The following is a 26,068-nucleotide window of genomic DNA, read 5'->3' as shown; positions in this document are numbered from 1 at the left end:
TTTAAAGGGTTGAACATCCTTGCAACAGTAAGGGGTCATATGAGGAAGGGTGACAAGGAGAATCTTGCAAAGTAAAAGAAAGCACAGGAAGAGAGCAGTGAGGAAATACGGGGGGGGGGGGGGGGGGGGGGGGGGGGTATTGCAATAGGGAGCAGACGATCATTTTGGTGTCTTCAATGTTCTCTAAATAGGAGTCATCGCAGAAAATCTCCGATTTTTCAGGGGCACATTTTCAGTCGTCTTCTACAATCAACATGCTCTGGGATCAACCAGGCCTTATTCTTTGGTTCTCCAATGTCCCCTGGGCAGACAACAGACAAACAATCCCTGACCCTGCAGAGGCCTCGCAATTAGTCGCGTCCTATGACATGTAGTGACATAATTAGATATATTGTTATCCCCCACCAAACGAATGGATTCCGGCCGTCCATTCGTCCGGATACGCTTTCCGCTTGATATATTTTGAAGGAATGATCGGATTTGATGAAACTAGCTTGGTAGACTTATTACTTAAACCCCTCCCTCATGTTTGATTATCTTCATATTCCGCGCCTATTTGATAAGGCTGCTGTGATCTTATTGGCTGATTGCTTTCCGCACGATATCCTATGTAGGAATAATAGGATTTTGATGAAACTGACTTGTTAGACTTGCTACTAATAATGTTGAGTACTTTCACAGGAACTCGATGACTGAACACACATACGTGTATTTATTATAAATGCTATGTGATGTATTTCATGTTTTCATGCATGTTACCCACTTAAATTATGCATGTAATACATTATTTGCTTGGGAGGGGGTCTTGACGACTATTTCTTTGTTAAGAAAAAGGTTTCATTAAAGAAACCGTTGTGTGTGTCGTATGTGAGCTAAACAAACCGAATTTGTTTCGCTGACAAAGAAATACAAAGTGTCTGTTGCCGAATGTGTTCGTCAAATATGAACGTCGCTTGACGAATTTTTGTCGAAAATGTATCGAATGTGCATATCTGTTATACACCACCACTAAGTAAGAGTTCATTACCCTTGCGCCGTCAATGGATGGATCGATCTCGGTCCCTGGTAGGGGGCGCCTTTCAAGTAACACGAAGGCTGAATGGAAAGGACAACTGGGAATTGGGGAGGGACATAGTCAATTACTTTGTTGCCGGCAGTCCAATTCAAGTGTCAAAAGACTCATTGATTGATTCGAAACAGTTGTTTTTAGCAATGCGACCAGCACTGCATGGAACCGACAAAAGATATAGGTGGTACCGAAGCGTTTCAGACCACGGTAAGTTTTCCCCTTATTTGAGACATTTTTTGTTTGGTATTGAATGGACCCGTAGAGTGACATGACAGAACAAACGGTTATGTAGTGCATACATCATGTGAATTGTATTGCTCGATTTTGAGATATTGGTGAAAACAGACCTTGTAGCACCGCTATAAAATGACAAGTTATGCGGGTTAAGTTCGGTAATTATTAAAATATGGAACTTATGATACTAAAAAGTCGGAAGGAGACATTTGTTGATTGAGCGGGAATGCATCGATAAAAAATAGTTGTGTAAATGTAGCATTTATTCTGTAATTATTTGAAAACTTATTTTACCTTTGTACGGCGAATAGATGTTGATGCATATCCCATATCCAAGTGCACGGCAATACGGCCGAATAGCAATATCACGATGTGAGAAAATACTCAAACATTAAGCTTACACGGTAGGATGTTATGTGGAAACAATATTTAGGTTAACAATGTACTATGTCATAGCAGCAGTTATTTTTTATTATTTTCAAAGAAATTGGGTTATAATAGGGGTATTGCATTACCCTAGATGTCCGTTATGTACGTTTTGGAAGAAGATTTATTCAAATATACCTCGTTTGACAGCATATATAAACATGTTTAATAACTCAGACGATAATGTACCCTATAGTTATACTTTTAATGACATTTTTTTTTTATTATTTCAGAGAAGGACACTTCATTGGATATCTCTGCGATCGAAGAAGTTGAGACGTCACTGAACCTACGGTATAATTACCAAAATTTGCACTTATAAAACAAACGAGAAAAGTAAGTTGCACAAGCATCCATGAAGAACACAGCATAACCATGAATCGTCATCGTAGGGCCCAGTCACAAGTAACCCCTCAAAAGGTATCGCTGGCTGTAAAATGAAGTTCATTTAAACAATCAACCAGTCTTAGTGTGTGATCAGTATGCGAAGGAATATAGAACGAACTAAAGCCTGATATTGAACATCAATTATTAACATAATATGGAATACATACACTTTTGTGGTATTTTAAAATAGGCTTAAATCAATTGGTACAATACAGGTACCATATCTTGTTCCATGTGAAGATAGTCTTGGACAAGTGTAAACTCTGCAAGAGCGAATTTACCTCACATGGATCGTTAGCGCGCCATCTAGATGTCTTCCCTGGAAAGGATTCAAACAGACCATTCATATGCGATATCTGTGATGCTACATTTTCAAAAAGTATAAAATGACTAAACATTTGAATGGAAAACATGACCCTTTGACATACGTTTGTAGCTGCGGTAAATGTTTCAACTGGCGGTCGTCACTAAAAAACCATTCCAATATTTGTAGCAATAAAAACTGAAATTTATCTGGATCTGATGCTTATATATTCCATGCCATAGACTTTTTTTATTTAGCATTTCCGCAAAAGTTTTGTTATCCCCCTTGTTTTGCAATATTGTGGCTTCAATGGGAAGTGTTTTGAAACGAATTCGCTCCATGTAATTATGATCTTTTATACGGAAAACTTCATCCGACTGTCAGATAGAGCCAAATTGTTTCAAAATCTATCCTGGAAGTCAATGTTTTATCCACCAGTGTGGCAATTCACTTGCGCGAAATGTTAAAACCACTGACATTTCAGGGAGAAATATAATGGTAGCATGTTCCTTAGAAATAAGTACATGCGAACTTTCATCCATTGGTCATGCTATATCATCCAACTTTCGTCTTTCTTTCCGTTTCCCTCTCGAGGTATGGTCAAACATGTGATCTCTGAAATCCAATGAAGAATTGTTGTACTCAATTGAACCCAACCAGGTGCCGTGATTGCTGATCATCACATAATCCATTGTTTTATAACATGGAAATTGTATCATTGTAGAGAAATAGATGTTCCAATTTACCTCAGTTTTATCTTATTGACTGACATCGGGAAGAAATAAGGTTGATGTTCAGCATCCATTTCATAGCATCATAGTAATTCAGCAGTTGATTCATTGGATACACCTTCGCCTTGGAAAGAGTCATATGAAATGGTCAATCGGGTGCAAGTCAAAAAAGTCATGGCAGTGTTGGACAAGATCTTCACACTTAAGAAAAACACTTTTTCAAATTGGTATAAATGAAGACTTTGTCCAGACGCATGAGACGTGCTTTATGATGGATTCTTATAGAAGTAGTAGTAGCACAGTGGTCACAGACATTTGCAAAAGTTGGTACCTCAGCTATTAAGCGGACGTTTGATTTACAAAATTCCGATATTCTCTATTTAAATTCATGGAGTCTTTTGTTAAGTTTCTTCGGCATATAATTTGCATCAATGATTTTTTACCTCCTCAAAAATGTCTCCTTATAGACTCTTATCAAAATCAACAGAATGAACAGTCAATGAATGTATCGAGTATTTCAGTTCCAAGAGAATACATCTCGCTGAGCACTTCCCGTTACGTAATATCGTGGAATCTCGTAAGGAACAGGCGTCGTGAAGACTTTGTATGGGAATAGGCATTTGATCTCTACACCGTATACCACTTTCGACTCGTCATCTGCGAGTGCTGCCATCTGGATTACCACAAGGACAGAACGGCTCTGCCATTTGCATTACTGAGATAAAACCCTTCCCAATAAAATGCTAGCCCCTGATTAAATACAGGGAGAAAGAGATTGAGACGAGAGTTGCAACTGCAGTCAGGTTGTTTTAGGTACCGTGTTGTTTTCCTTTTCCGTTTTCTTGCCAGATTTCTCCTCAATAAAACCATTCTGTTTCGTTAGTTCATATAATCCCACGCTGTTTCCAGTAACAATACTTTCCTTTCGTATAGAATGATATGCGTCAAATATCTGCTTAACAAGCTGTGGGAAGTCAACCGACCCTTCGTCGCAAAACAAACATGGTTGGCTTGAGTTGCAAGTGGTATGCTGCCGTATTATCCACAGTTGCCGCTAGACCACAAAGAGTGTCAATGGCGTGTAGGGGGTCATCGACGTGTTTCAATCCTATAAAAACTGGTTTTAACACTACATATAACAATTGAAAATTGTGTATTTCTCCAATTTGTTTGGCATTTTTCTAGCATTTTGGTGAGAAAACTTCTTGACCTTCATTTGTCTCAAATCTTTCAGTCTTTCACTGAGCATCTGCGCAAATATCCTAGTTTCGTTTTTAAAGGAAAGCCATGTCTAATTCAGAACAGTTCCTCACATCGGAATGACCATACGAAACTAGTTTGGAAACTCGTTCGTGTAGATAACAAAAAGATTCAATTTCAAATAAACGTGTCTGCTTGTCTTCTAAAGTACAGGTGGGTTCTCATAGCTCCACAAGCGAATTTCTCCTTTAGAACTGGGGTTAATCTTTTTGCCATCTACATATAGTATGTATGTTTAGCTTGACTCAAGTCATTATGTTGTGTTTCATCCCATGCATGATCCCTGGGTTCTTTTCCTCGACAAATTTCGTTAGGTCTTTGGAGGACCTTTCTGTCCGGAACGACGGAATTAACATTGGAATTGTAGGGAAAGCATAGACCAGGAGCCTCCTCCTCTCGTTCAATCTGACCACAAGAGAGAATGATCTGATTTCAATATTTTTTATATGGACTATTTTTTGGAACTTTGAATGGTCGAGATAGATGGAGCTTTCCTTTGGTTTCCTTAATTCTGATCTCTCTACCCTATTCCCTGTACACTTCTGGAATTATGCTGAAATTTCACATCTTGACTGTGTTTTTATCGTCCTGTCGTTTTTCATTTAATGTGTTCAGAGCTGTGATTTTCAACTAGATGTTGTCAAGTAGTTGGAAAAGTTCAATGATGCATTGATACCATTATATTAGAAAAAAAGAAGCAATTTGAATTAAGAAAACGAATCTCGTTTGAAAATAAAATCCTCTTGCTATTCGCTATACAAATAATAATTCACAAATGACTATTCACTAAACTGTGTAGTTCTATTTACCGAACACTATTGCAGAATTAATAATGCTAATGTTTATGAATTGAGGCTTATACATGAACATTTATATGGTTCTACGATATGTAGGCACTCCATATATATCCACGGTAGGGTACGCAATCATAACTGAAGGCAAATGGTGTGTATAGCTAATTACATGCAGTTTTATTTTGGAAGGGAAAATTTAGCGGTACACGTTGGTTTTTTTCGCAAATAAATTGAAAACACATGTACTTTTTTTTACATTTTTTTATCAGGACATGAACAGCTTTATGTTCGACTGTCGTGCAAATCTACAGGTCCATACAATACCAGAAAATGTCTCAAATAAGGGGACAACTTACCGTGTTCTGTCCGCTTCGGTACCAGCTATATCCGGTGTCGGTCTCATACAGTGATCAGCATATTTTATGAGCTTAAAGATACAAAAAAATGACCCATGACCCTGACCTGTGGTCAGTTTACTCAATGTTTCAGTCCGACCAACTGTGTGCCATAATGTCAAAATAAAATATATATTAAAAAGACCAATGTGAATATGGTTATTTAATTTCTGTGATACAGACCGACCGCTTTCCGACAGTTAATTATTCTCTTTAATAGCTTCGAACATACGTTTAGACATGTTATGTTGTTGTAGAAATTGTCTGAGCTTTTAGATCAATACAACCCAATAAGATGATTTTTAGGTGTTCAGTACACTTGTACCGAGGAAAACTTGAGAAATAACCAATGTAATCAATGATGAACCCCTCCACAAATGTTTTGATTTAGTAAATTTGTTAAGGGATAGTTACAGAAACATTTAAAATGGGTAAATTAATATATAAGATAATTTGATAATTGGTCGATAATCAGAATGTACAGAATTCAGAGAGCTGATCTAAATTATTTTTTGTGAAACATTTACAATGATATCATTGTATTAGTGTTTATCTATGTCGTGCCAGACTTGTTTTTGTTCAAATGATCACGATAGTGATTTATTGATAATTTTCATGATAAATACGGCTATTTATATTCATGTTAAACTATGTAAACTCTGATTTGAGCTTTTTCACAGTGTTTGTACAAATAATAAGCTTGTCACGACTTCTGGCTTTACACAGTAAAATACAATTACGTCGAACAAGCTTGAATCGAATACATCCATCGGATGGGTCGATTGTTTTCTTCTGTCCTGTTATTTGCTTTTCATTATCTTAATTAATTTTACACATGTGTTGCGGAAATTGTATTCCAATACAGCGGTTATGTCGGATACATTTTGTCGTCCGTCTAAAGTATACATTTAGATTGCCAATAGATATCAAACATAACATATCCAATCTATCGTACAACAACTATGTTACCATATGTCGCTATCTTCTCGTATTTTGTAATGGCCGACTACCTTTACAGGCTGACGCAATACAAATATTTATCATCTTGATGTAAAATAATAAAACCCGTTTTATGGTCAATATTGAATCCAAACTGCAGATACATTCATATCTATAGAATGTTGTTAATTATTAATAATAGAAAATGTCATTGCTATTTTCATCCTTAAGAATTAGAAAGAAAACAAACATTATTGTTGGGGGTTTTTAATTAGTAAATTAAGCTAACCGAGCTTTTATGTGCTTACACCGTGTATCAGTTGTTAGTGTGGTATTGATTCTCAAATAAAACATTTATAGGACTCTGACAAATGTTCCAATGTACATCTGTAATGTTTCGTGAACGGCTTACTTGTACAATTGTGTTTTATTTTGTTAAAGAAAAAATAAATTCAAATAGTAGTTACGTTTTAATTTTAATGTATTCATTTATGTGTTATGTCGTTTTGATCGTTGTATATCGGATACGTATGCGGATTGACAAGGATACGCTTGATACAAAATTTGTATGCATGACATTTATCCCGATGTCAACACGGCTGCGCGTGTGAATTCACGTGACATGATCATTGCTATTCAAACAACGTTTGTTTTCTTCTGAAGTCTGTACATATATTGGTGTTCAAACGGCATGCTTATGGTGATTGTGTGTGTTTTGGCAGGCTGCGATAGATTGGAGTTAGGCTCCTTGTGATTACTGATGCTGACTTTATGTGCTACCTCACTGAAGCGTACTGCCGCATACACGCAACAGGACACAGCACCTGGTCACATTATACTGACAACTCAAAACACGTACAGTTATATTACATGCCTTTAATATCGGGTAGTATTGACACAAGTAAGAACTAAATATCCACTCTCCCTACATGACTATGTTTATTATGGGATTCTGTGTTCGATATTCCTTTCTCACTGAAACAGCCTATAAACATTCTCTGCATGAGTAGCGCGAAGTTGAAAATACGATACCATCCTGCACGCACTATTTACCCACCTATTCAACTGTGAACTACAGACAAGGTAGAACATCCCGACAATGTGGTCCATCAGGAGAATCGTCTGTGCAATATGTGTAGTGATGGCTATGTATCTAATCACAAATCTTGTTATTTACAATTTTAATTTTAAAATGTCACATTATTATTTATCATCAGACAATGCCGCGCAATTTATATTTTCTGGAACCGAGGATATCAACACCACTGTAGGAAGGAAATCAATCATAACATCTGTTCTAACTATGACTTTAGTGTACCACACTAATATGTCATTTAACAACTTTTCCTACCCACTGGACGTAAATATGGTAAAACTTGTACAGGAATACAGGCGTACTGGATATGTAAAGAATCGTGTCATCAACAAGTTCACATACCGTTACCTTCATAATCCGACCAACAGATGTGCGAGTAATGGTGGAGGGCTTCAAAATCACACGAAGGACGTATTTGTGGTGTTCCTAGTGAAGTCAAAGAGTAGTCATTGGCAACAAAGGAATGCGATTCGGCAGACATGGGGTAATGAACATTATTTCAATAATATTTACATCAGAACAGTATTCGTGCTAGGTACGCCTGTAAATGAATCTCTTAATCCCATTTGGGATGAAATTAAACAATTTAACGACATTATCTTAATGGATTTTCACGATACCTATTTCAACAATACATTGAAAACATCTACCTCATTGAACTGGGTACCAGAATTCTGCCCTAAAGCACGCTTTGTTGTTTTAGTTGACGACGATATTTACGTTTCACTGAAAACTTTGGTTTTGTTCCTTAACCGCCTACCAGCTGGTAGGCGTATCAAGTTGTATATGGGACGAATATACGATGGTTATCAACCCCATCGTAACACTAAAAGTAAATGGTTTGTCCCCATGTCTGAGTACCCATGGGACACATATCCACCATTCGTAGCAGCCGGAACAGTCATCATGACTATGGATTTTGTGTCGGACGTACGGACAGCATTGCCGTATACCAAATTGTTCCGTCTAGACGATGTCTACTTGGGCATCATCGCATACAAACTTGGTGTATCACCTGTTCACAGTTCTAACGTATATGAGTATCGGACTACGTCAAGACACAAATTTGCTCTGACCTCACATGGATTCACGCCAAAGCAAATGAAACTGGCATGGCAAATGCACAAATCTAGAGAACAAAGTAAAAATATAATGATACCCTGAGGATCGAAGAGTTACAAAAAGCCCATATGTTTCGTTTCTGTATCGTTTATACCAAAATCAATTATCAGTTTTGACTCCCTCTGTTTTCTTCAGAGTCTTAGAATATCAATACATAAAATGTCCTCTTTCTGACAATTGGTAATATGTTGGATTCCTGTACATACTGAGTAATAGGAAGGCCGACAAATAGGCCTTGGCATTACCACCTTCAGTTTCCATTTTTTTTTTATTTTTTTTTTTTTTTTACAAATATTGAAAACATTTCTTACAAATTCAATGGCATTGTATTGTATTGTTTTACGGCCAATTTGAGTCATTAAGGGCAACAACAAAAGATAGGAAGGGCGATCACAGAAAGAAAAAAAAACTAAAATGATAAAAGATAGTAATCTAAAATTCATTGATATCTGGTTACAAAGGAAATACATTAGATGGTAGAGTTATCTTGCATGTAAATAATGAAATATAAGCGATGTAGGAATATGATTCTCTAGGGAAAATTCTCATACGTATCGTTAGACAAGGTCTAAAATGTCATACAGTAAGAGGTTAATCAAAGTCATGACAGAAGAGGGGATCCTCTTTTCGTAAAATAAAACTGATGTATGTGTGGGCAGTGTGCAAACACATGAGGACAACTTCCACCAAACGATTAGCTCTATTTTACCACATGTAATGGCTGACTAACTTTCCACAATACAGATATCATGTTAAAGTAAACTAATTCAACCTGTTTTATGACCAATATTGAATTCAAACTGCACATATATCCATATTAATAGAATGTCGTTAAATCTTGGTTATAGAAAATGTCATTACTATTTTCAATCTTTGAGAACTAGAAAATCTTTACTGGCACTATTTCTTAATAAGAAAATCAAGCTAGCCAAGCTTGGATTGGATGTGCTTACACCACGTATCTGTTTTTAACTTGTTCTTGATTCGGCAAATCAAACATTTATATGACTTTAACCATTATACAAATGTATGTTTATTTGTTTAACGACTTACTTATACGATTGTATTTTTATTTCGTTTTAGAAAAATAATACATATAACGTTTCCAGTTTCTTTTAAGTGATTTGTATGTTGTTTTGACTGTTGCTTTTTGGATATGTATGCGGAGTGGTAAGGACACGCTTGATACAAAATGTGTATGCATGTCATACTTGCAGTCGTCCCGATGTCAACACGAGTGTACGTGTGTATTCACGTGATATCACTTGTGCTAATCAAACAACGTTTACATTATGTACAAAATGCATATACATCATACTGAATTAATTAAGAAATCATTTTTATGATAATAAATATTTGATGTCATATATTGTCCCAACTTGTTATAAAGGAAAAGTTACACGGACAACCGTTTAATGTGAGTCATTGATGCCATTGTATTTGTCCGTACGTGGGTCATATAAGGACGGGTGTCAAGGAGACACCTATTGACAAAAATAAAACACATAAATACAGAGCAGTGAGGAAAGAAAGAAATTATTTCAGATCCCAAATTTGACAATCGGAGCAAAAATCTATTTTTGTCTTTTTAAGTATCCCCTAAAAAGAGGACACGGAGAAAATTTTTTCAATTATTCAGGGGGCCACTCTAAGTCGACTTCTACCATCAACATGCTGTGGAATACAGTGGGCTTTATTATGGGGCTTACCACAGTCCCCTGAAACATTCGAGAAGTTCACCGCAACCCTACAGGGGACCCTACCATTACTATTTGCCTTGAGATAGAGTAGGCATATTATTTCTTCGGCTGAAAGCACTACAAAGTCGACATCAGTTCCAAGCTATCACAAGAAAACAAACACTTGATTATCTCAGCCTCTCAAAACACTATGGCCGTTCTGTTCAAGTCTTCAAGGGTCATGGAGGAAGTTCATAGGACTCAAACTAAGATGTGAAAAAGGTAAAAATCTAAACAAAATATCAAAGATATCAAACGAGCTGGATTAAAAGCACACAATAGTTTATAATAGTCATCTACTGCACGTAAATAATCAAATATAACTGATTCAGTATTTTGATAGTCTAAGCATTTCATAGACATTGCGTTCTAAAAAAGGTCTCAAGAGAAGTAGTATACTTCAGATACCAACTGTTGTTGATTACAAGTATCACTGTTTTCAGGAGAAAATAGGCCACCAGGGTAAGGTTTGAATATTTTATGTTGCTCTTCAATTTCTACAATGGGCATCGACCACGTTACAGGCGTAAAAGGTGTTTTCACTGCAACATGCGACATGCCTTCTTGAAGATATGAATCAACAGCTTAGGCCATTTAAGGACGGGCTCCTGTGCGTGTAACTTGCATGAGTGTGGTGAGTTCGTATGTGTTTTGGAAGGCTGTGGTATATTCGTGTCAAGTCTCCTTTTAATATTCCGATATTTTTTCCGATTTATAGTGCTTCCTTACTGAAGCTTTCTTGGTTAGGTATTTATTTGTTTGATTGTTTTTGTTTAACGTCCTATTAACAGCCAGGGTCATTTAAGGACGTGCTAGGTTTTAGAGGTGGAGGGAAGCCGGAGGAAAACAACCGGCCTACGGTCAATACCTAACAACTGTCCCACGTAGGTTTCGAACTCGCAACCCAGAGGTAGAGGGCTAGTGATAAAGTATCGGGACACCTTAACCACTCTGACACAGCAGCCCTTTTTCTCTAAAAAAACAAATGGAAAATAAAATAAATACCAGTGATCATTTATTTGACAATTTTACCACACCAACTACCAAGGATACCTCCCAAATTCATCAAAAAACTATCTACACTATACAGTACACTACATGCCTACTACGTTACCAGCTCCTTTTATACCTACCATTTCAATATACCTGTATTCTAGCCAAAGTTATGGTATATCCCCCTTTTTTCTCCCGCCGTACTGTGCGGCTGAATATAAATTGTATTTTACATCTTTTTATCAAAGACAAGAAAACAGTGCCATCTCATATAGGATGAGTGGCTCGTGTATTTTCATTTCTGTTTTATGACCAATTAGTTTAGTTTAAACATATTTTATTGACATAAAATGACAAAGGGATTGGTCGTGCTACGAAGACGATGATTGGCTGTACTTGAAGTAGGTGGAGGTCGAATTAAAATGTTGATAACACCGGGAAATGAAACATAAATTCGACAAGGGCTGTTAAACGGTAATGCCGCCGCCCGGGATATCCACGATCTACTATGTAGCATGGAAACCTGTCTTCGATGCTATTGAAAAACGTCTTTACTGTACAACAGCGAGCCTCGCAATTGCTCACGTGTGCGAACCGACAACTTCACGTGTAATTTACATAACAATATCATACCTATACAGGTAATACCGCGTATAGTCTCATGAAGGGAATTAACTCGATAGACCTTAAATACCTAACTGAAAGAATACCGTATGAAATCTATTTGATTACGTAACCACTTATACAGTACTCATTGACGAACATAAAAAACAGAGCGGAAAGGTAATTACATGATTTCTGAAATATTATATAATGCTTTACATCTAAACATTCCATAAACAGATCTTATACCTATTCTTACTTAAATATATATATCTATATATGTTTGACCTGTCTGTAATTCCCTGTAATGTATTTAATAACAGTCTGTGCTTTAAAAATGTATAACAATAAACCCGTTTGCAATAAAATTACTAACCACTTTTCAATGCGAGGGTAATTAAAACCTCCAACAAGTAGAAATGTTAACAAAGAAGCTGAAATCTTGTAGTTGTTTCGATAGCGAGTCAATGCGGTGGATGGGTCCAAATTGCCATTTTGTCCGTTGTTCCCAGCAACATAGTTCAATTTTTAATTTGATTGTGGATATATACATATATTTACATCTCTGACTGATCAACGAATTTTTACCCGATCATCTCTGCACAAAAAGAACGTCAAGTGAGAATTTTGTCAAAACCTAAACAGAATATTGCGGAAATGGACGCATATGTAACTTCTCCACGAGACAAGCTAACAACAAATGGCTGAAGCGCACAGTTCCTAGAGAGCACTTGACCACGTCACTAATAAATCTGTGTCAATACACCCTGTGCTTGACAACCATAGTGAATCTGAGACGGAAATTATGGATTGTGAATACATGTTTATGAATAAATTAAAAACATAAAAGGTATTAAACTAAAATGTTGAATTTGTTTCTTATAGTTTTGTTAACAGTACTGGTGTTTTTACGTAGATTCACTGAAATCTTTGAAACCACTGCTGCCGTAGTTACCAACGTCGCAGCACACCCTGAATGTTATTATCTTCGTAATTTATTTTAACGAGTTGCTTGCTGTAAACATAAGGATTGTACCTCATTTTGACTGCGTATACGGTAGTATGCCCGCAGTTGGTAACGAACATATCCTATGGAGCGCTAACCATAGGAAATGTTCCTTGCCAATTGAGGGCATACTACCGTATACGCAGTCAAAATGAGGCACAATCCTTAAATAAATCAGTGGTTTAGTGTTAAAAATAAATTCATCCCACATTCTGTGTGACTATTCGCGATCCCAGAAAACATTCAGAAATGCGAAAAACACCTCAAAGATATGACTTACATTCACTTTCCTTCACAATTGTCGCCATTTTTTACTACAGGCCAGCTTTAGAACAACCGGTGCTTTTTTTTTACCAGTGTGTAATCATACCTAGCAAACGCGAGGACAGTCGTTTTCCAAAAATGGTAGGTTAATGCTTGAATAAACTCTGCACATTGAACAGGAATTAACCTGACGTCAGTTTATACAAAGTAGATTTACTAATGAAAAAACGAAAGCGACTCTGGAATACCCCAAATTACAGAAAAGACTATTTGAATACTATAGATAAACAAGACATTTTCGGAACCAAATTATTGGACATATGAGTGTTGTTTTGTTCATCCAATCGTATAGTGCTTGTCCTTAATAAAAGACTTTTATCAAGTCAACTTAACATCGCACAAATTTTCAAATGCCTTAAAATGCTAAATATCCACTACAGACAAGGATGAACCTTGTAATACACATAATACTGGCTGTCCCTACCTGGCTATGCTTATTATGCGATTATCTAACGATTCGCTTCAGGAAGAAATATTTTTCTTTACACACTGAAACAGCTTGTGTATAAACATCTGCATGAGTCACGAAATTAAACATACGATACCATCCTGTCTTCAATATTTACCTACCCAATCACAAACTACAGACAAGGTAAAACGTCCCGACAATGTGGTCCACAAGGCGAATCGTCTGTGTGATATATGTAGTGGTGGTTATTTATCTAATCACAAATCTTGTTATATTTAATTTCAGATTTAAATTGTCACTGAAGGAACGTTATAGTTCAACATCAAACTGTACCGAACAATTTATATTTTCTGGAACAAAGGATATCAACACTGTAGGAATGAAATCACTCGTAACAGCTGTTCTAACTACGACATCAGTGTACAAAACAGAGATGTCATTTAACAACTTTTCCTACCCACTGGACGTAAATATGGTAAAACTTGTACAGGAATACAGGCGTACTGGATATGTAAAGAATCGTGTCATCAACAAGTTCACATACCGTTACCTTCATAATCCGACCAACAGATGTGCGAGTAATGGTGGAGGGCTTCAAAATCACACGAAGGACATATTTGTGGTGTTCCTAGTGAAGTCAAAGAGTAGTCATTGGCAACAAAGGAATGCGATTCGGCAGACATGGGGTAATGAACATTATTTCAATAATATTAACATTAGAACAGTATTCGTGCTTGGTACGCCTGCAAATGAATCTCTTAATCCCATTTGGGATGAAATTAAACAATTTAACGACATTATTTTAATGGATTTTCACGATACCTATTTCAACAATACATTGAAAACATCTACCTCATTGAACTGGGTACCAGAATTCTGCCCAAAAGCACGCTTTATTGTTTTAGTTGATGATGATATTTACGTTTCACTGAAAACATTGGTTTTGTTCCTGAACCGCCTACCAGCTGATAAGCGTATCAAGTTGTATATGGGACGTACATTCGACGGTTATCAACCCCATCGTAACACAAAAAGTAAGTGGTTTGTTCCCGTGTCGGAGTACCCATGGGACACCTATCCACCATTCGTAGCAGCCGGAACAGTCATAATGACTATGGATTTTGTGTCGGACGTACGGACAGCATTGCCGTATACCAAATTGTTCCGTCTAGACGATGTCTACTTGGGTATCATCGCATACAAACTTGGCGTTTCACCTGTTCACAGTTCTAACGTATATGAGTATCGGACTACGTCAAGAAACGAATTTGCTCTGACCTCACATGGATTCACGCCAAAGCAAATGAAACTGGCATGGAAAATGCACAAATCCAGAGAACAAAGTAAAAATATAATGATACCCTGAGGATCGAAGAGTTACAAAAAACCCATATGTTTCGTTTCTGTATTGTTTATACCAAAATCAATGATCAGTTTTGACTCCCTCTGTTTTCTTCAGAGTCTTTGAATATCAATAAATAAAATTTCCTCTTTCTGGCAATTGGTAATATGTTGGATTCCTGTACATACTGAGTAATAGGAAGGCCGACAAATAGGCCTTGGCATTACCACCTTCAGTTTCCATTTTTTTTTTTTTTTTTTTACAAATATTGAAAACATTTCTTATTGAAAACATTTCTTACAAATTCAATGGCATTGTATTGTATTGTTTTATGGCCAATTTGAGTCATTAAGGGCAACAACAAAAGATAGGAAGGACGATCACAGAAAGAAAAAAACCCAAACTAAAATGGTGAAAGATAGTAATCTAAAATTCATTGATATCTGGTTACAAAGGAAATACATTAGATGGTAGAGTTATCTTGCATGTAAATAATGAAATATAAGCGATGTAGGAATTTGATTCTCTAGGGAAAATTTTCATACGTATAGTTAGACAAAGTCTTCTTGAAATTTAAAGCACTCAATCATAAAATGCCCTACAGTAAAAGGTTAATCAAAGTCATGACAGAAGAGGGGATCCTCTTTTCGTAAAATAAAACGGATGTATGTAAGGGCAGTGTGCAAACACATGAGGACAACTTCCACCAAACGATTAGCTCTATTTTACCACATGTAATGGCTGACTAACTTTCCACAATACATATATCATGTTAAGGTAAACTAATTCAACCTGTTTTATGACCAATATTGAATCCAAACTGCACATATATCCATATTAATAGAATGTCGTTAAATCTTGGTTATAGAAAATGTCATTACTATTTTCAATCTTTGAGAACTAGAAAATCTTTACTGGCACTATTTCTTAATTAGAAAATCAAGCTAGCCAAGCTTGGATGTGCTTACACCACGTATCTGTTTTTAACTTGTTCTTGATTCGGCAAATCAAACATTTATATGACTTTAACCATTATACCAATGTATGTTTATTTGTTTAACGACTTACTTATACGATTGTATTTTTATTTCGTTTTAGAAAAATAATACATATAACGTTTCCAGTTTCTTTTAAGTGATTTGTATGTTGTTTTGACTGTTGCTTTTTGGATATGTATGCGGAGTGGTAAGGACACGCTTGATACAAAATGTGTATGCATGTCATACTTGCATTCATCCCGATGTCAACACGAGTGTACGTGTTTATTCACGTGATATCACTTGTGCTAATCAAACAACGTTAACATTATGTACAAAATGTATATACATCATACTGAATTCATTAAAACAAACATTTTTATGATAATAAATATTTGATGTCATATATTGTCCCAACTTGTTATAAAGGAAAAGTAACACGGACAACCGTTTAATGTGAGTAATTGATGCCATTGTATTTGTCCGTACGTGGGTCATATAAGGACGGGTGTCAAGGAGACACCTATTGACAAAAATAAAACACATAAATACAGAGCAGTGAGGAAAGAAAGAAATTATTTCAGATCCCAAATTTGACAATGGGAGCAAAAATCTATTTTTGTCTTTTTAAGTATCCCCTAAAAAGAGGACACGGAGAAAAAAAATTACAATTATTCAGGGGGCCACTCTAAGTCGACTTCTACCATCAACATGCTGTGGAATACAGTGGGCTTTATTATGGGGCTTACCACAGTCCCCTGAAACATTGGAGAAGTTACCCACAACCCTACAGGGGACCCTACCATTACTATTTGCCTTGAGATAGAGTAGGCATATTATTTCTTCGGCTGAAAGCACTACAAAGTCGACATCAGTTCCAAGCTATGACAAGAAAACAAACACTTGATTATCTCAGCCTCTCAAAACACTATGGCCGTTCTTTTGTACTGCCCAACTATAATTTGAGTCTTCAAGGGTCATGGAGGAAGTTCATAGGACTCAAACTAAGATGTGAAAAAGGTAAAAATCTAAACAAAATATCAAAGATATCAAACGAGCTGGATTAAAAGCACACAATAGTTTATAATAGTCATCTACTGCACGTAAATAATCAAATATAACTGATTCAGTATTTTGATAGTCTAAGCATTTCATAGACATTGCGTTCTAAAAAAGGTCTCAAGAGAAGTAGTATACTTCAGATACCAACTGTTGTTGATTACAAGTATCACTGTTTTCAGGAGAAAATAGGCCACCAGGGTAAGGTTTGAATATTTTATGTTGCTCTTCAATTTCTACAATGGGCATCGACCACGTTACAGGTGTAAAAGGTGTTTTCACTGCAACATGCGACATGCCTTCTTGAAGATATGAATCAACAGCTTAGGCCATTTAAGGACGGCCTCCTGTGCGTGTAACTTGCATGAGTGTGGTGAGTTCGTGTGTGTTTTGGAAGGCTGTGGTATATTCGTGTCAAGTCTCCTTTTAATATTCCGATATTTTTTCCGATTTATAGTGCTTCCTTACTGAAGCTTTCTTGGTTAGGTATTTATTTGTTTGATTTTTTTTCTTTAACGTCATATTAACAGCCAGGGTCATTTAAGGACGTGCTAGGTTTTAGAGGTGGAGGGAAGCCGGAGGAAAACAACCGGCCTACGGTCAATACCTAACAACTGCCCCACGTAGGTTTCGAACTCGCAACCCAGAGGTAGAGGGCTAGTGATAAAGTATCGGGACATCTTAACCACTCTGACACAGCAGCCCTTTTTCTCTAATAAACAAATGGAAAATAAAATAAATACCCGTGATCATTCATTTGCCAATTTTACCACACCAACTACCAAGGATACCTCCCAAATTCATCAAAAACCTATCTACACTATACAGTACACTACATGCCTACTACGTTACCAGCTCCTTTTATACCTACCATTTCAATATACCTGTATTCTAGCCAAAGTTATAGTATATCCCCTTTTTTCTCCCGCCGTACTGTGCGGCTGAATATAAATTGTATTTTACATCTTTTTATCAAAAGAAAACAGTGCCATCTCATATAGGATGAGTGGCTCGTGTATTTTCATTTCCAGCATAATAGCAACATCATCTTACAAATCATTTACTGATGATACAATTACTGCCGTTAAACCCTATCTGTGGACGACAGAAGTACTTCACTACCTGAACGAATGTTGATTGTATTGAATGTACTGATACAACCAGTAATCCGCATCCTACTCGTGCTACGAAGACGATGATTGGCTGTACTGGAAGTAGGTGGAGGTCGAATTAAAATGTTGATAACACCGGGAAATGAAACATAAATTCGACAAGGGCTGTTAAACGGTAATGCCACCGCCCGGGATATCCACGATCTACTATGTAGCATGGAAACCTGTCTTCGATGCTATTGAAAAACGTCTTTACTGTACAACAGCGAGCCTCGCAATGTCCCACGTGTACGAACCGACAACTTCACGTGTAATTTACATAACAATATCATACCTATACAGGTAATACCGCGTATAGTCTCATGAAGGGAATTAACTCGATAGACCTTAAATACCTAACTGAAAGAACACCGTATGAAATCTATTTGATTACTTAACCACTTATACAGTACTCATTGACGAACATAAAAAACAGAGCGGAAAGGGAATTACATGATTAATCTGTGTTATACTTAATATTCTCATGAGACTTCTTATACAACAGTTATCATCGAGTCACTGAGCTTTGGTCAATGTAACTGACACACTTACCGGGGAAGGAAATAATTCCTGGGGTTGACAGTGTCCTCCAGGCCCCTGTTCTCCATTCTCATAAATATACAAATGTATCTTTAAAAGTTCCTTCTGACCTCTCCGATTTGTGTTTTTGACACACTGCACTCAGCAGTTGGGAGTCACTGTCAACCCGAGGCGCGGTTGACTTCCCCAATGTCCTGACTTCACATAATAAAGCTCAACCTGGCCACAGTATAAGCAAGAGTTTGTATTTAATTCCCATATAGATCAGTTACACATGTACTATCAAGATCAATCATCTTGTGCCAAGTCCGGGACTCTTTCAAAGTTAAGTTTACATGTTCAAGGCAGGTCTATGCATATGGTCATAGGGGCTTTGGTCCTCTTCAGTGGATCCCTCCCCTGGTCAGGGGTTGTTAGCAACACAAGATTTTACATGGAAATAATAGATAAATGTTCTTAGCACCTAGTTACACATAGAAAGATTATATAATGCTTTACATCTAAACATTCCATAAACAGATCTTATACCTATTCTTACTTAAATATATATATCTATATATATTTGACCTGTCTGTAATTCCCTGTAATGTATTTAATAACAGTCTGTGCTTTAAAAATGTATAACAATAAACCCGTTTGCAATAAAATTACTAACCACTTTTCAATGCGAGGGTAATTAAAACCTCCAACAAGTAGAAATGTTAACAAAGAAGCTGAAATCTTGTAGTTGTTTCGATAGCGAGTCAATGCGGTGGATGGGTCCAATTTGCCATTTTGTCCATTGTTTCGAGCAACATAGTTCAATTTTTAATTTGATTGTGGATATATACACATATTTACATCTCTGACTGATCAACGAATTTTTACCCGATCATCTCTGCACAAAAAGAACGTCAAGTGAGAATTTTGTCAAAACCTAAACAGAATATTGCGGAAATGGACGCATATGTAACTTCTCAACGAGCCAAGCTAACAACAAATGGCTGAAGCGCAAAGTTCCTAGAGAGCACTTGACCAAGTCACTAATAAATCTGTGTCAATACACCCTGTGCTTGACAACCATAGTGAATCTGAGACGGAAATTATGGATTGTGAATACATGTATATCAATTAATTTAAAACATAAAAGGTATTAAACTAAAATGTTGAATTTTTTTCTTATAGTTTTGTTAACAGTACTGGTGTCTTTACGTAGATTCACTGAAATCTTTGAAACCACTGCTGCCGTAGTTACCAACGTCGCAGCACACCCTGAATGTTATTATCTTCGTAATTTATTTTAACGAGTTGCTTGCTGTAAACATAAGGATTGTACCTCATTTTGACTGCGTATACGGTAGTATGCCCGCAGTTGGTAACGAACATATCCTATGGAGCGCTAACCATAGGAAATGTTCCTTGCCAATTGAGGGCATACTACCGTATACGCAGTCAAAATGAGGCACAATCCTTAAATAAATCAGTGGTTTAGTGTTAAAAATAAATTCATCCCACATTCTGTGTGACTATTCGCGATCCCAGAAAACATTCAGAAATGCGAAAAACACCTCAAAGATATGACTTACATTCACTTTCCTTCACAATTGTCGCCATTTTTTACTACAGGCCAGCTTTAGAACAACAACCGGTGCTTTTTTTTTTACCAGTGTGTAATCATACCTAGCAAACGCGAGGACAGTCGTTTTCCAAAAATGGTAGGTTAATGCTTGAATAAACTCTGCACATTGAACAGGAATTAACCTGACGTCAGTTTATACAAAGTAGATTTACTAATGAAAAAACGAAAGCGACTCTGGAATACCCCAAATTACAGAAAAGACTATTTGAATACTATAGATAAACAAGACATTTTCGGAACCAAATTATTGGACATATGAGTGTTGTTTTGTTCATCCAATCGTATAGTGCTTGTCCTTAATAAAAGACTTTTATCAAGTCAACTTAACATCGCACAAATTTTCAAATGCCTTAAAATGCTAAATATCCACTACAGACAAGGATGAACCTTGTAATACACATAATACTAGGCTGTCCCTACCTGGCTATGCTTATTATGCGATTATCTAACGATTCGCTTCAGGAAGAAATATTTTTCTTTACACACTGAAACAGCTTGTGTATAAACATCTGCATGAGTCACGAAATTAAACATACGATACCATCCTGTCTTCAATATTTACCTACCCAATCACAAACTACAGACAAGGTAAAACGTCCCGACAATGTGGTCCACAAGGCGAATCGTCTGTGTGATATATGTAGTGGTGGTTATTTATCTAATCACAAATCTTGTTATATTTAATTTCAGATTTAAATTGTCACTGAAGGAACGTTATAATTCATCATCAAACTATACCGAACAATTTATATTTTCTGGAACAAAGGATATCAACACTGTAGGAATGAAATCACTCGTAACAACTGTTCTAACTACGACATCAGTGTACAAAACAGAGGTGTCATTTAACAACTTTTCCTACCCACTGGACGTAAATATGGTAAAACTTGTTCAGGAATACAGGCGTACTGGATATGTAAAGAATCGTGTCATCAACAAGTTCACATACCGTTACCTTCATAATCCGACCAACAGATGTGCGAGTAATGGTGGAGGGCTTCAAAATCACACGGAGGACGTATTTGTGGTGTTCCTAGTGAAGTCAAAGAGTAGTCATTGGCAACAAAGGAATGCAATTCGGCAGACATGGGGTAATGCACATTATTTTAATAATATTAACATCAGAACAGTATTCGTGCTAGGTACGCCTGTAAATGAATCTCTTAATCCCATTTGGGATGAAATTAAACAATTTAACGACATTATTTTAATGGATTTTCACGATACCTATTTCAACAATACATTGAAAACATCTACCTCATTGAACTGGGTACCAGAATTCTGCCCAAAAGCACGCTTTATTGTTTTAGTTGATGATGATATTTACGTTTCACTGAAAACATTGGTTTTGTTCCTTAACCGCCTACCAGCTGATAGCGTATCAAGTTGTATATGGGACGTACATTCGACGGTTATCAACCCCATCGTAACACAAAAAGTAAGTGGTTTGTTCCCGTGTCGGAGTACCCATGGGACACCTATCCACCATTCGTAGCAGCCGGAACAGTCATAATGACTATGGATTTTGTGTCGGACGTACGGACAGCATTGCCGTATACCAAATTGTTCCGTCTAGACGATGTCTACTTGGGTATCATCGCATACAAACTTGGCGTTTCACCTGTTCACAGTTCTAACGTATATGAGTATCGGACTACGTCAAGAAACAAATTTGCTCTGACCTCACATGGATTCACGCCAAAGCAAATGAAACTGGCATGGAAAATGCACAAATCCAGAGAACAAAGTAAAAATATAATGATACCCTGAGGATCGAAGAGTTACAAAAAACCCATGTTTCGTTTCTGTATTGTTTATACCAAAATCAATGATCAGTTTTGACTCCCTCTGTTTTCTTCAGAGTCTTAGAATATCATTACATAAAAATTCCTCTTTCTGACAATTGGTAATATGTTGGATTCCTGTACATACTGACTAATACGAAGGGCGACAAATAGGCCTTGGCATTACCACCTTCAGTTTCCATTTTTTTAATTTTTTTTTTACAAATATTGAAAACATTTCTTACAAATTCAATGGCATTGTATTGTATTGTTTTACGGCCAATTTGAGTCATTAAGGGCAACAACAAAAGATAGGAAGGACGATCACAGAAAGAAAAAAAAAACTAAAATGATGAAAGATAGTAATCTAAAATTCATTGATATCTGGTTACAAAGGAAATACATTAGATGGTAGAGTTATCTTGCATGTAAATAATGAAATTTAAGCGATGTAGGAATATGATTCTCTAGGAACAATTCTCATACGTATCGTTAGACAAAGTCTTCTTGAAATTTAAAGCACTCAATCATAAAATGCCCTACAGTAAAAGGTTAATCAAAGTCATGACAGAAGAGGGGATCCTCTTTTCGTAAAATAAAACGGATGTATGTAAGGGCAGTGTGCAAACACATGAGGACAACTTCCACCAAACGATTAGCTCTATTTTACCACATGTAATGGCTGACTAACTTTCCACAATACATATATCATGTTAAGGTAAACTAATTCAACCTGTTTTATGACCAATATTGAATCCAAACTGCACATATATCCATATTAATAGAATGTCGTTAAATCTTGGTTATAGAAAATGTCATTACTATTTTCAATCTTTGAGAACTAGAAAATCTTTACTGGCACTATTTCTTAATAAGAAAATCAAGCTAGCCAAGCTTGGATGTGCTTACACCACGTATCTGTTTTTAACTTGTTCTTGATTCGGCAAATCAAACATTTATATGACTTTAACCATTATACCAATGTATGTTTATTTGTTTAACGACTTACTTATACGATTGTATTTTTATTTCGTTTTAGAAAAATAATACATATAACGTTTCCAGTTTCTTTTAAGTGATTTGTATGTTGTTTTGACTGTTGCTTTTTGGATATGTATGCGGAGTGGTAAGGACACGCTTGATACAAAATGTGTATGCATGTCATACTTGCATTCATCCCGATGTCAACACGAGTGTACGTGTTTATTCACGTGATATCACTTGTGCTAATCAAACAACGTTAACATTATGTACAAAATGTATATACATCATACTGAATTCATTAAAACAAACATTTTTATGATAATAAATATTTGATGTCATATATTGTCCCAACTTGTTATAAAGGAAAAGTAACACGGACAACCGTTTAATGTGAGTAATTGATGCCATTGTATTTGTCCGTACGTGGGTCATATAAGGACGGGTGTCAAGGAGACACCTATTGACAAAAATAAAACACATAAATACAGAGCAGTGAGGAAAGAAAGAAATTATTTCAGATCCCAAATTTGACAATGGGAGCAAAAATCTATTTTTGTCTTTTTAAGTATCCCCTAAAAAGAGGACATGGAGCAATTTTTTTCAATTATTCAGGGGGCCACTCTAAGTCGACTTCTACCATCAACATGCTGTGGAATACAGTGGGCTTTATTATGGGGCTTACCACAGTCCCCTGAAACATTCGAGAAGTTCACCGCAACCCTACAGGGGACCCTACCATTACTATTTGCCTTGAGATAGAGTAGGCATATTATTTCTTCGGCTGAAAGCACTACAAAGTCGACATCAGTTCCAAGCTATCACAAGAAAACAAACACTTGATTATCTCAGCCTCTCAAAACACTATGGCCGTTCTGTTCAAGTCTTCAAGGGTCATGGAGGAAGTTCATAGGACTCAAACTAAGATGTGAAAAAGGTAAAAATCTAAACAAAATATCAAAGATATCAAACGAGCTGGATTAAAAGCACACAATAGTTTATAATAGTCATCTACTGCACGTAAATAATCAAATATAACTGATTCAGTATTTTGATAGTCTAAGCATTTCATAGACATTGCGTTCTAAAAAAGGTCTCAAGAGAAGTAGTATACTTCAGATACCAACTGTTGTTGATTACAAGTATCACTGTTTTCAGGAGAAAATAGGCCACCAGGGTAAGGTTTGAATATTTTATGTTGCTCTTCAATTTCTACAATGGGCATCGACCACGTTACAGGCGTAAAAGGTGTTTTCACTGCAACATGCGACATGCCTTCTTGAAGATATGAATCAACAGCTTAGGCCATTTAAGGACGGCCTCCTGTGCGTGTAACTTGCATGAGTGTGGTGAGTTCGTATGTGTTTTGGAAGGCTGTGGTATATTCGTGTCAAGTCTCCTTTTAATATTCCAATATTTTTTCCGATTTATAGTGCTTCCTTACTGAAGATTTCTTGGTTAGGTATTTATTTGTTTGATTGTTTTTGTTTAACGTCCTATTAACAGCCAGGGTCATTTAAGGACGTGCTAGGTTTTAGAGGTGGAGGGAAGCCGGAGGAAAACAACTGTCCTACGGTCAATACCTGACAACTGCCCCACGTAGGTTTCGAACTCGCAACCCAGAGGTAGAGGGCTAGTGATAAAGTATCGGGACACCTTAACCCCTCTGACACAGCAGTCCTTTTTCTCTAATAAACAAATGGAAAATAAAATAAATACCAGTGATAATTTATTCGCCAATTTTACCACACCAACTACCAAGGATACCTCCCAAATTCATCAAAAAACTATCTACACTATACAGTACACTACATGCCTACTACGTTACCAGCTCCTTTTATACCTACCATTTCAATATACCTGTATTCTAGCCAAAGTAATAGTATATCCCCCTTTTTTCTCCCGCCGTACTGTACGGCTGAATAAAAATTGTATTTTACATCTTTTTATCAGACAAGACAAGAAAACAGTGCCATCTCATATAGGATGAGTGGCTCGTGTATTTTCATTTCCAGCATAATAACAACATCATCTTACAAATCATTTACTGATGATACAATTACTGCCGTTAAACCCTATCTGTGGACGACAGAAGTACTTCACTACCTGAACGAATGTTGATTGTATTGAATGTACTGATACAACCAGTAATCCGCATCCTACTCGTGCTACGAAGACGATGATTGGCTGTACTTGAAGTAGGTGGAGGTCGAATTAAAATGTTGATAACACCGGGAAATGAAACATAAATTCGACAAGGGCTGTTAAACGGTAATGCCACCGCCCGGGATATCCACGATCTACTATGTAGCATGGAAACCTGTCTTCGATGCTATTGAAAAACGTCTTTACTGTACAACAGCGAGCCTCGCAATGTTCCACGTGTACGAACCGACAACTTCACGTGTAATTTACATAACAATAGCATACCTATACAGGTAATACCGCGTATAGTCTCATGAAGGGAATTAACTCGATAGACCTTAAATACCTAACTGAAAGAACACCGTATGAAATCTATTTGATTACTTAACCACTTAGGTAGCACACCACAGTAAGACAGCCTGGCCATGGGCAATTTTTTTGTTAAGCAAATAACTCCTGTATTATGATATGTATAAAAAATGAAAAAATAAATGTACACTATAATTGGTATATCCAGTATGAAGTAGTACATACAGGCTTCACATTTATTAAAACAAAAATCAATAAATTGGTTCCGGATTTTAAATATCCGGATTTTCCGAACGTGTGTTTACACAGGAAATTTAGTTTCGCCTACAGC

The 26,068-nt window shown here is 36.6% G+C and overlaps 2 protein-coding genes and 1 pseudogene across 2 annotated transcripts; all 3 read left to right on the top strand.

The window, feature by feature from the left end:
• Window positions 1–7,905: 7,905 nt before the first annotated feature.
• LOC117326507 (beta-1,3-galactosyltransferase 1-like) lies at window positions 7,906–8,799 on the top strand. Its single transcript, XM_033883261.1, has one exon. It carries the CDS (start codon window positions 7,906–7,908, stop codon window positions 8,797–8,799), a length of 894 nt encoding a protein of 297 aa, XP_033739152.1.
• A 5,504-nt stretch (window positions 8,800–14,303) lies between these two features.
• Window positions 14,304–15,197, top strand: LOC117326506 (beta-1,3-galactosyltransferase 1-like). The gene has a single exon (XM_033883260.1). The coding sequence runs from the start codon at window positions 14,304–14,306 to the stop codon at window positions 15,195–15,197; it is 894 nt and encodes a 297-aa protein (XP_033739151.1).
• Window positions 15,198–21,105: 5,908 nt separating this feature from the next.
• On the top strand, window positions 21,106–23,626 carry LOC117325861 (annotated as a pseudogene).
• Window positions 23,627–26,068: the final 2,442 nt, after the last annotated feature.

The sequence above is a fragment of the Pecten maximus genome, chromosome 4, assembly GCF_902652985.1.
Source record: "Pecten maximus chromosome 4, xPecMax1.1, whole genome shotgun sequence".
Lineage (NCBI taxonomy): Eukaryota > Metazoa > Mollusca > Bivalvia > Pectinida > Pectinidae > Pecten > Pecten maximus.
The sequence above is the reverse complement of the archived record's forward strand: the minus strand, read 5'-3'. Positions and strand labels throughout refer to the sequence as shown.

Bases quoted from the DNA above. Each gene is read 5' to 3' on its own strand.
- LOC117326507 (XM_033883261.1), top strand. From the start codon at position 7,906: ATGGTAAAACTTGTACAGGAATACAGGCGTACTGGATATGTAAAGAAT.
- LOC117326506 (XM_033883260.1), top strand. From the start codon at position 14,304: ATGGTAAAACTTGTACAGGAATACAGGCGTACTGGATATGTAAAGAAT.